At 39.8% G+C, this 12,688-nt stretch overlaps 1 protein-coding gene across 3 annotated transcripts in view; it reads left to right on the top strand.

Annotated features, from left to right (window-relative positions):
• The window catches only part of CREB5 (cAMP responsive element binding protein 5), a 506,504-nt gene extending 494,782 nt beyond the window's left edge, over positions 1-11,722 (top strand). For 2 of the 3 annotated variants that reach the window (XM_044293077.1, XM_044293079.1), the window contains one exon: positions 6,567-11,722. In XM_044293077.1, the coding sequence (XP_044149012.1) occupies positions 6,567-6,730 (164 nt within the window). In that variant the 3' untranslated portion in view covers positions 6,731-11,722. Of the gene's footprint in view, positions 1-2,394; positions 2,431-6,566 lie in introns of all 3 variants that reach the window. The other variant, XM_044293078.1, reaches the window with a different exon arrangement.
• The last annotated feature ends 966 nt before the right edge of the window (positions 11,723-12,688 follow it).

Genomic DNA, 12,688 nt, shown 5'->3' with positions numbered 1-12,688 from the left:
ATGTCTGTCTCTATAAAAGCTGAGTGACAACCAATATAACTAATATGACAGATACTACAATGGTTGTCAGACTTTCCCTGGCCCTGTATACATACACCCCTCTCACGCACAGCAGCGTATATCTTCATGAACATGGAAAAATCATGTGCACAGAGCCTGTATGGAGTCTCTCTGTCTAATCTGTATAGAGAACTTGGGCTTATGATAGTGTTTCTTAGCCGAAAATAGGACAAATGGTAAAATTAGGTGACAGCTCTGATGGAAGGTATATGGCAGCCATGCTTGTTGACATATATATTGTTCATTTTACTATGTGGCATACTAGGATGTACCAGCCACCAGCATACAATACCGAACATACTGAGACGTTTAGTTCCATATTTATTTAGCATCATTTATTAAAGGGGTATTCCAGTCTCCAGCCATTGAAGCTAATACGTTTTACAGAAACCGCTTAGCACATTGAGCTGTGTTGTTTCCATAACTTGGGTCAGTGGTATACCTTCAAAAGCAAACCTTCAATTTTCCTGCAGCTGCCACGAGGGGGGGGGGGTGCTCAGTGCAAACAGATTACCCTAAGGTCCCTTTCACACGGGCAAGTATTCCGCGCGGATGCGATGCGTGAGTTGAACGCATTGCACCCGCACTGAATCCTGACCCATTCATTTCTATGGGGCTGTGCACATGAGCGGTGATTTTCACGCATCACTTATGCGTTGCGTGAAAATTGCAGCATGCTCTATATTGTGCATTTATCACGCCCCATAGGAGTGAATGGGGCTGCGTGAAAATCGCAAGCATCCGCAAGCAAGTGCGGATGCGGTGCAACTTTCACACATGGTTGCTAGGAGATGATTGGGATGGAGACCCGATCATTATTATTTTCCCTTATAACATGGTTATAAGGAAAAATAATAGCATTCTGTATACAGAATGCATAGTACAATAGCGCTGGAGGGGTTAAAAAAATATAAATAATTTAACTCACCTTAATCCACTTGCTCGCCCAGCCCGGCTTCTCTTCTGTCTTCTTTTTTGCTGTGTGCAGGAAAAGTACCTGTGGTGATGTCACTCTGGTCATCACATGGTCCGTCACATGATCTTTTACCATGGTGATGGATCATGTGATGGACCATGTGATGACCGGAGTGACGTCACCACAGGTGCTTTTCCAGCACACAGCAAAAAAGAAGACAGAAGCCGGGCTGCGCGAGCAAGTGGATTAAGGTGAGTTTAATTTTTATTTTATTTTTTAACCCCTCCAGCGCTATTGTACTATGCATTCTGTATTAAGAATGCTATTATTTTCTCTTATAACCATGTTATAAGGGAAAATAATACAATCTACCCAGCACCTAACCCAAACCCGAACTTCTGTGAAGAAGTTCGGGTTTGGGTACCAAACATGCCGATTTTACTCACGCGAGTGCAAAACGCATTACAATGTTTTGCACTCGCGCTGAAAAATCGCGCATGTTCCGCAATGCCCGTGTGAAAGAGGCCTAACTGTATAAATTCCTATCCACTGAGCTCCCCCTAGTGGTGGCTGCAGGCATCCAGTTTAGTAATATATTACCTGAAGGGAAGCAGTGATTTTGAGCTGTATGGGAGAGATTTATGCCAGTTGTCACATGTAAATACATTGAGAAATATGCTGTCGAGAAGGAGCGCCATATTTTTGAAGCACCTGTTGCACTTTTTCTGACATGGAAGTGGGAGAAAGCGGGGGTGGCCAAGAGTGACTTCTTTTTATTACACTTTAAAAAAAAATTACGCTCGATACATATTTTTTTTTATTCATCAGAAATCTGGGGTGTCACGCTTTGCGTTCTGCATGACCCGGGAGTGCTTTATGCTCGCGCACTGGCAAACTAGGTCGGGCAGGTGGCCCATACTAGATTTTTCTGTAGGTGCCTAATGATATTTGCGTATGACCCTGACTTGGGTGCTATAGAAACTGCGCAGCTTGCTGTGCTACACTGCTTCCAGAAACAGTGGAGTGTGTGCCGGGTATTCTGATGGGATGGGAAGACCCCTTTAATAGAACTGAATACAGCAAAGCCTGCTTGGCTATTTCCATAGCTCTACCACCTCAGTCCAAGAACATCTAAGATGAGACTACCCCCATAACAGCAAAGGGTTCTGTCTTTCTTTAACCCATTTCTACAATACCTCTTTTTGTACGTATATAGCTTATGATTACATAGTGGCAGCCTGTAGAAAAAGAGACATGGTTCATAATGCTTTTCTCACATATTAGCACAATCTTTTCTGCTCTAAACCTGGATTTTATGATGTCATCTTTGGCCTTCTTGCAAGCTTTATTTAAGGTAACAAGCAAAGGTGCAGGAGAGCTGCTTAAAGCATTTAAAATGAATTTTCCATTTTATGCAGGATGAGTACTGCTACTCAAAAGCTGTCCAGTGCATGGTAAGTTCAGTTTCTTTTAAAGATACAGAACATGTCCTTTATAAAGCCTTGGTCTGATTGCTCTCATGCCCATTATAGGCAATGTTTGGCCTTCAAAGAAATGACAACTATAACAAATACATTAACCCTTAAATGGGATTGCATTTTCAGTAATATTGAGATAATGATTGACAATACTACTCCATATGATGCTACATTGTGTCTCTAATAAAAAGCCACATTCAAGCTTATAAAGGACCTCTCCTAGCATGACTGCTTTAGTGACTACTTGCATTCCCCATGTAATAACAATTCTTGAGCCTCTTTTCATATAACTCTATATTGTGCCACTTTCAGAAATCTGCAATAGAGATCCACTTGGGTGCTACCAGCTGGAGGGGTGTCCCTGCACAGTCTGACACTGTCCAATAGGTGCTGCCAGTGTCAGACTGTGCAAGGACACCCACTCAACTGGTAACACCCAGTTGGATCTTTATCACAGACTACTGGAAATTCATTCCTAAACTTGTGGTAGGAATAATCAAGAAATGGCACAGCGTAGAGCCATAAGAATAGATGCTCCAGAATTGTTATTACATAGGGAATGCATGAAGTTACTAAAACGGACGACATGTCAGGAGAGGCGACCGATCCTCTTTAAAATTAAACTCAATTTGAGCAATCTTTTCATTTCATAAAGCCTTTAAAATCAAATTCTCATTTTGGGCACCTGTTTAGTTGACATTTACATGAAAAGTCGTGTAACTTAGAAATGACCTTGTATCGTACTGACAGACGTGTGGCATAACAGGGACTGTCTGCTTTGGAGGACCCATTGTCAAGTACCCTATTGGTTCATTCGGAGTTAATAAGGAGAAGTCTCTGGTTTGGGATCTCCATGGATTAGCTGCAGTCTCTCTAAGGAGAGCCAACATGTTCTTGCATTACACAGGAAGCCCAGTGATTTCACGTAGCACCATGTAATGCTTTATTTCCAGCAGAAGAACTGAACGCTTGTCATCAAGTACCCCCACAGACTACAGCTGATTACTGGGGGTCCCTGCAGAGCAATACTCTCTGTTTTCCAAACCAGAGAACTTTAATAGCTGCGCTCTAACTGTATAACCGTCATCTGAAATCACACAATGTGTTGCCCCCTGGTAACAGCGTTAAATCCATATAATCCATATTAAATCTGATGGAAACTCCACAACAAAATCTGAATGTAATAAACAAAGAGAGAGCCTAGGTTAATTACATTTCTGTGAACGTAGCCATATGTATGAATATATTGTTGTTAAAGTGCGGATTTCTATCTAGGTGTAATTCATTGCATTATGATAATATTGATTTTTTTAATTTTACTTTAAATTATTTTATTTATATTATCTGTTATACAATTAAATTGAAATAATACATGCACTTTATACTGTATGTGTATACACTATAGGGTTCATGTGCATTAACATATAGTATAGTTCTGCAATGTTTTAATATATAGTCCTGTTTGTCTGACCTGAATGTAACAGCCCACATGGTAGGGACTGAGCATTAGTTTGATCTCCATGTCTTTACTGGAGATACCAGACTAAAAATACTGTTACTATATAGACATAATAAATTGTATTTTGCAAGCGAGAACTTCTGTGCTTTGTACTATTTTATTCGCGCCCTGGCAGGGATAATGTCTATCATTATAGAGATTAGCAATAGTCAAGTAATTGAGTACTTGCCGTCTTCTCCCCGTGCAGGTGTACTCTAAATAGAATAAGCAGGCTGAGCAGCTGTTATTGTAGGTGTCTATAATGCACCTTGTGGATTATTATATATTTTATAACACCTTCCATGATTAAGTGTGTTTCTGAGAAATCCTGACACAGCTTTTATGAGTTACAGCTTACGGTCAAAATTCCTGAATACCTATGCATAAGTATTTTTGCAGTATAGATAGTAATACACCATAGACACTGCAAACATACAACGTGGTTACCAACAATCATCCAGAAGTTCACTGTGGTAACAGTAAAAAAACAGTAGATTAAAAGACATTTATTCCAATCAAACTAGAGTCAAAGGGGTTGTCCACTTTAATAAAATAATGATAACCTATCTTCAGGAGAGGTCATCAATATCAGATCAGCAGGGGTCCACTTAGCTGTTTGAAGATAAAGCAGTGCTCATATGAGTGCGGCCTTATCTTCATGTTTACCTGCTCGCCATTGCATGAGCAGGAGTACCGTAATTACAACTAAGCCGTCCCATTCTCTTCAATGGGACAGCTCTCTCCTGTTCAAGTGAATAGGAAGGAGCCCTTCCATCGAAGTGAAATGGAATAGTGTAGATGTAATTAAATCTGCTCACCGCTGAAGTTTTGACGGCAAACAGGTAAACAGTGAAGAGAAGCTGATCAGTGGGGGTGCCGGGAGTCGGCCCCCCACCAATCTGATATTGAGGACCTATCCTGAGGACTATGTTATTAAATAAAAAGATCAGGCAGATGATTGTTGGGAGGGAAGCGTGAAGCGTTCCTTCCCGGCAATCGCCTGCTCGTTAGTGGAGAAGACCGCTGTTTTTACCTGCAGCGATCTCCTCCACAGTATGGGGAGGAGTGATCATTGTGCCATCACTCGTCCCCATACTGACTTGTTGTTTGCCGGCAGCAGATCGTGATTAGACAGCACAATCTGCCGCAGGCAAACAATGATTTTTAAGCATGCTTAAAAATCCCGATAAACAAGCATTTGCTCATTAATCAGGTAATTGGCGGCAGTATTACACTGCCCGCGATTATCTGAACGACTATCGGCCAGTGTAATACAGGCTTGAGGATAGGTCATCAATATAAAAAAAAAGCAGACACCCCCTTTAACAGTCCCCATACAATACTTTGAACCTGAGCTCCAGACGAGTTTCTCTGGGAGTTCTCTCTGGCTAGGAGCTCCAATCTGTAAAGATGGGAAATGGAATGATAACTTAGGGTGCCAAGTTTTATACTCTCGTAGGGGTTATCACATTTTAGTCTCTGTTGAGATTAGTATTGTAGTTAAAGCTACATGTGATGGCAATTACCACATTGTAATATGTGATGGCACTTACTAATATAAGCTGGTTTGCAGTATAGTCCTTTAGGGGACAGTGCCCCCCATTCTGTCATAATCCACATCAGAACCCCTTTCTGTATAGCTAAAAATTTGCAAAAGACACCCTCAGCCCTTCTAAACTTCATACCTACTGGAAGCCTCAGTCCCTGTTAGGAGTTTAGCTAGCTGGCAAGGTTTCTAACTGGATACAGTTGCCTTACAGAGATAGACCCTGGCCACTGAGCATTGCTTTTAGGGATGGAGCCTTTACTGCAGTGGACAGAGGCCATACTTCTACGAAATAAAGGCATTGTCCAGTACTTTTATATTGATGGCCTGTCCTCAGGACAGGCAGGGCTAATTCTAGGCTCCCGTGCCCCACTGTAAACTGACACTCCTCTCAGAGGTAAGTCGGCCTCTGCCTAAGGCGAGATACACATCTCAGCTCATGGCAGAAGCGGGCCTGAGGATAGGCCATCAATATCTGATCAGCAGGGCTCCAGCACCCCCACTGATCAGCAGTTCCAGAATAGCTCTAGTACCGTGCAGTGAATAGAGCTGGTTAAAGCCCTCTGCTCCCATTCATTTTAGAGAGAGCAGTGTTGTGGTAACCAACTTCATCCACTACACAATGGATGGAGCTGTGTAGTAGCTTCCAGAGCTGCTCCAGAATAGCTGATCATCAGGAGTCCGGTGTGTTGGACCCCTGCTGATCAGATAGGATTGTCCATCAATATGAAAGTACTGGGCAACCCCTTTAAGATCTTCAGTTTCAGTGTACAAGACTTTGCTGCATGTATGAGCTTTAACTATAAGGGCGTGCAGAGGCATTGCACAACATTAAGACATCAGTCACCATCTGGTTGTGTATACCTCTAGTCCCAATCTCCATTGAATATCCAGTAATTTTTTAGTTTGGCATATTGTTGTTAATTTGGCCAACAGGTTATAATCAACTATGCTACTCGTAGGACTACCCTCAGACTGGTGCATCCCAATGTTATCTATAGGTAAACAGTTTTTTTCATGTATTAAATTATAATATAATAAAATGTTGTGCCAATGTCTTTTACCCAGGTCCCGAGAACAGTCCACCCGAGAGCCCAGTTCCTGCATGCTCCCAGCAGCAAGTGATCCAGCATAACACCATTACAACTTCCTCTTCAGTCAGTGATATGGTTGGAAGTTCCTCTCTAAACCCTCTTGCCAACCACAGAACAGACATAAATCCCATTCTCTGAAACAATGGGTTCAAGAACTGCCTTCGGGAGTTTGGTATTAAATCAGATCTTCCATTTTTATGAACTTTTTTCAACTTTATTTGAAACCTGGAAGTCTCTTCAGTCATTGAAAGACCTTACCTACCCTTTTTTATAGTATTCATTGTTTTGTCTTTTTTTGTCAAAGAAAAGGGATTTTATGACCTTATCATGCAGTTTGGGGAAATGCGTGATGCTTTCTCAGTGTTCTGGTACAGTGTATTTGTGTATGAACTGCCGCATTATGTACATAGCTCCATTTTTGGCTTTTTTTTCTTATTGATATAGAGCCATTTGTTCTTTTTAAAATGTATGAATATAAAAAAGGTTAACAGCCATTTCTGCTCAAAGACCAAATTCAGGGGGCTGCATCAAGGTAATTAAGTGTACCATTTAATTTTTTTAGAGCCAGCCATTTTCTAGGGCAGACCCAACCTTTGAGAAACTACATCCGATGAACCTGGAAGCAATTCCTCAAGCTATGTCAGATGAAATATTTGCACCACAAAAGAGTTGCTTCCTTTTTTCGTGGGTAATGTACATGTAGCATTGTAAAAGCAACTACAGTATGATCTGTTACATTTCCAGTACTAATCTATACATTTCAGAATCCTTATATTCACAATTTAGCTAAAGAAAGAAGTGTAGATAACCTTAAACTATATAACTTAATGGGCTTCATGTATCCCGACTGTCCTTGCTGTTCATGGCAACCAGTCCATACTCTCTTGCTGGCATTTGAATTGCAAAAATTGTGACATTTGAACTCTGTGTCCTGGCAAAATCAGGACTTTTGGGATGTATATCCATGATTCCAGGGAAATTTAAAAAATTAAAACTAAATTTGATTGGTTGTTGTGAACAGTAGGACATCTCTTCTACTGAGGTTTCATAGATGAGGCCATCTGGGGCAGACTTATCAAGTAAAAACCTGGTCTGAGGCTTATGACAAAGGTTTCAGGTGGTGTGTGTCTTATTAATGTAAGATTTAAGCCTATTTAGAGACTCCAAACGACACTTTTGATGGAAATAACAGGGTGTGGCTTGTTACAGTTTATTTCAAAACGTTGATAATTTTGGGGTGCATTCACATGGACGTATCTCGGTCTACGTTTGGGCCAAAGCAAGAACGGATTGTAGAAAAGGAAAAATTTGCACAAAGTTTTTCTATTTTCCTTGGAAGTTATTCTCATGATAAAACATAGACATGTAAATGCATCCCTCAGGCCTTGTTAAGGCAACTGTATTACAACTAAATTAAGGAAACTGTATATTTAGCTTAAAAATGCAATCCGATCACTTTTAGGGACCCTTTGGAGAATTTTTTTTTCTCCGTAATTCCTCTTTAGGGGTTCATTCGTGTCTTGTAGCTAAATATACATGTCCCCCGTAGAGCTGTAATACAGTGGCCTGAATTAGACACATTAATTATCATCCATGATTTTTTTAACTATGTAACAGAAACATGAATATGTTTTTGGACAAAAACAACACATTTCCCTATAGCAGTATTTATGAAGCTGTCCCGCCACGTTATAAAGAATAATGTGCCTCCTACTATATTTTACTATAGCAATCCTGAATGTTCAGGCCTACATCAAGTTCTGACCTTGTAGTCTACTGTCATTATATGTTCGCAAAACTTCTGTGTGAGGTCTGATACCTTATATCATACAATAATGGAGATTCTTTAAAACAGTAGGGTTGCCTATAGCACTTAACCAGCAATGATTTTATAGAGCAAATTAACAAAGCTAACATCTGATCGGTTCCAATGTGCAAACATGGCGCACCACTAATTCATTTTTTCCACTAAAGTTTAGAAACTAAAAGCAGAACCCTGATTCGTTGCTATGGGTAGAGAGGACATGAGGCCCAATGATGCATACATGAAGCCGATTGATTTACTATTGGCTTAAGTTTATTATATTGCCAATATTGGAGCTCTGTACAACATCCTAATGGCACACATCCATAATACAATGCTGCAGACTGTTGTAGGGCCCTACTGAACCTCTGTATACTTCTGATTTTGTATGGATACATACAGATTTCTCAGTATTGAATGGCTTAGTATTATTGAGCTATTCTGAGCAGAGCACCATACCCTGGTGCATAGAGTTCCTCAGGTTCCATAATATGGAGCCCAAAGGACCCTGTCTGCTCAATATAGCCTCCACACATGAGACAATTGCCTGTAAACGTATCAACTTTCTGCATTACATAATGTGGAGTGTAGGAGATAATAAAGCAGTCTACAAAATGTTTTTTCATATTTCCCAACAGACCTAAAGTCCAAAAAATAAGCCATAAATAACTGATAGATGCGAGCCCCACCTCTTCATTCATTCTACACCAAGGGAGCTGGGGGACCCCCTGTTCTATGCATGTGTGGGACCTGCATCTATTAGAAATGTATGTCATATCTTGTGGATATGTCATATATATGTCCAAGTTGGGAATACCCCTTTAAAGGGAAATGCACTTGACTTACCTTCATTTTTGCCCTCAAACATTTAGCCTCTGGATATGTTAGCACTGCCTAGTACCATAAGTCGGAAACAAGCTACCACAGAAATCCTGTCTATAAAAAAGAACTTTTATTTAAAAATACTACTTTCCAAAATTCTTTGTATTGTGTGTGGAACCCCCCGTCCAGGTTTAGTGTGCACTGTACTTTCTTTAATTTAACCCAGTCAACCAAAACAATGTACAGGCCTTTTTATACATTATATATAAATATATATATATATGCATATATATTTTTTAAGCAAGCATTTACTTTTAAATTGTTTAGTCCAATGCTTTCTTTTTTATTGCTTTTCTACATTTTATGGGAAATCAGATAGCCTTTTATAAAAATGGAACATATATATTAGTACACCATGTGTAAAAAAATATTCTATACCTTTAAAATGCCCCAGGGTGCTAATTTAGTAGAGTTTTTCTTTTTTTAATCTTTTTTTTATTTTTATGGAGAGAACATAAGTGAAATTATATGAACATAAGCACTAATGGTAACACAAGAATCGCATTTTATGTTACCTTTGATTGGAATCAAGCTTTATGGATTGGTTCTGTTTCCTCAGTTAAAATGCAGTTGTATTTTTTTCATTTTTTTTTATCAAAAGGAAAAATAAGGTTCAGCTGTTCTATATATGTCTGAGTTTTCTCAATGTTGTAACTTGACAGTTTGACATATGTATACCTTGTGGCTCAGGCATGTCTGTTTTTTATGCTAAACCAACAAGCTGACTCGTGTCAGTCTGTACTGCTCTACAGTTTGCCATTGCATAGCATTTACAATTAACAGTGCTTTTGAGACTGTTGTTGACCTTCACATGCAGTCACAGGCAGTGATGAGTGTTAATTATGTTTGTTGAAACACCAAACCAAAAGGCCATAGCAATTATATATATCCCCATACTTGCCGCCATATGGACCAAGCACCTTTAATTGCAGTTCATATGATTTGCACAATATGTATATACTTTCTTGATGTCTTGATCTTCAGCTCAGAAGCCCACTTCACCTCAGAAAGTCAGACGTGTGGCTGTGTTATACAGACCTGTATTAGGGAAATAGCTTAGTTGTCACTTGGCACTTCTCATCGTGATATTGTGATGTCTTATCTGTGATTTTACATGGAACTGCAGGTAAACCTACTGAGTTATTTTATCATGATGCACTAAGAAAGCAGCCCCAAAGAGTTCACAGACAAATTGCAACTGTACAAACTACAAATTTAGCACTGCTTTATCTATATATGCAAGTGCTCGACATATTATGTTGGTGCTTTTGTCTAATATATTACTGTACACTATGGGAGTGATTTATGAAAGGTTAAAACTGTAAGCTGACCTAGATTCCAAGTGCTTTATAGAGAATATAGATAATATTTGATTAATTTCCTCCTTAAAGACTCTGGACACCTTTAACATGGGATATATGATTTTTGCATATGTTAGTGGTTACCTTGAGTATAAAAAGTTGTGCTAAGTTTCAGGCTGCCATCTTCATTCCTTTCTTCATTTTTCAGTTTGCAACCCGCAAGTTTCAGACTAGTGGGCGTGTTCCTCCCAGTAATAGATTCTGTGATCTGTGTGCACAGGATGCTGCTGTCTTCCCCCAGCAAACACAGCGTATTTGAGCTGTGCTCCTTGGATTCTTTCCCCCTTTTCCATACATCTGTCCTGTACAACCTATTGCTGTCTGACATTATTGGAAGAGCATAGAGAGCCTTCAAAAACAGGAGCAGTGCTTTGATGGGTTATGTCAGATTCAGCAACACCGCCAGCTAAGTGAAAGGCTTACACACACACTGCAGAAGCAAAATGGTATGATTTGTATTTTATTTTTTAATGATGACTATTTAGAAAGTTGCTTAAATCTGCATTTAGGAAGCAAATGGATAATGTAAAATTCAGTGCAAAGTTGTCCATAGTCTTTAATCTGTAGAAAATGGTAAAATTAAAAAGATATGCTTACCTGATCTGGTGTTCTGATCTGGTGAAAATATGCAATTTAAAGCCACCTGAAACCTGTCTGTGGTCTAGCACTCTGTGCAACTCTATTGAAATGAGTAGAGTGTCTCCAGTCATGTGCAGAGCACAGCAGAAGCCTAAACCTTAGGGCAGTGTTCCTCAACTCCAGTCCTCAAGCACCACCAGCCAGTCATGTTTTCAGGATTTCCTCCGCATTGAGCAGGCGATATAATTAGTGTCCATTCATGAGGACTTACTATAAGTATTCATTCTGTGGGATATTCTCAAATCATCAATGGCTGGTGGTCCGTGAGGAATTGGAGTTTCTGCCTTAGGGCTCTTTCACACAATCGGATGTCGTGCAGGTAATCTGCTGTGTAATAGAGTGCCAAGCCCCGCTCCGGACAGAGCATTAATATGATTGATAATGCTCTTTGCCTCTCTGTGATCTTTTTACTACAAAATCACAGTGAGATAAAGTTTTCACCATGATTTTGTAGTAAAGAGGTTACAGAGAGGCAAAGAGCATTATCAATCATGTTAATGCTCCGGGTCTCTGCTGTCTGGAACGGGGCTTGGCACTTTTTTACACAGCAGATTCCACGCACGGGATCCGGCTTCTGTGAAAGAGCCCTTATGGTATGGCCGCACAGTCAGGTTTCTGCATGCAGTTTTGGAAGCCAAAGCCAGGAGTGAATAAAGAAAAAGAGGAGACAGCATATGCATCCTTTATATTTTCTCTCCTTTTAAGATCCCCTCCGGATTCTGGCATTCAAAACTGCATGCATAAACAGACCATGTGCTCGTACCCTTAGAGCCATAATAAATCACCCCCATTTGTTTCAAAGCACCAGCAACTTAGCTCAGGTTTCCACTGACAATTTTTCATTTGATAAGATAACGCCCATTTGAGAAAAAATGACAATGGACAGTACAGTAATTTTTGCATCTACTGAATTTGTATGCCCAAGACTTGCCAATTTTGAGCTGCTTAGTGACTAGACTCGAGGTTCGGAAATTATTCTTATTTCTGTAAACGTCTGTATTTATATCAGAATTCTTGTCATTAACCAGCTATTTAATCTGATTGCATACTATTTTCTGTACTTTATGGTTTATGAAGAATCAACAAGAGTATGGGTCACTTATTCTTGTACAGAACAAACTGGGTATCCTGGGAAATGTTTGGACTACAGAGAGCAGAGTGTGATAAGAAAAGGCAGAATTATTAAGCACTTTGTGTGCCTATTGCAATATCATTTTGTGCTTTTGTTCATTTTGAAGAGATGCAAAACTACCCATGTGCAGTCTAATTCCACCATTATAAGGGCTTACTAAGGCAAATAGGGCAACCAATACTTGTAGGAAATAGTCATTTGCTATCAAGTATTTGGTGATAACGTAGTGCAAACTACATCTGTAGACTTTGCCTTAAATGGGGTTTTCCAGATTTTTG

Source organism: Bufo gargarizans, chromosome 5 (genome assembly GCF_014858855.1).
Source record: "Bufo gargarizans isolate SCDJY-AF-19 chromosome 5, ASM1485885v1, whole genome shotgun sequence".
In the NCBI taxonomy this organism is placed as follows: Eukaryota; Metazoa; Chordata; class Amphibia; order Anura; family Bufonidae; genus Bufo; species Bufo gargarizans.
Note: the sequence above shows the minus strand (reverse complement) of the source record. Positions and strands in the feature narration are given on the sequence as shown.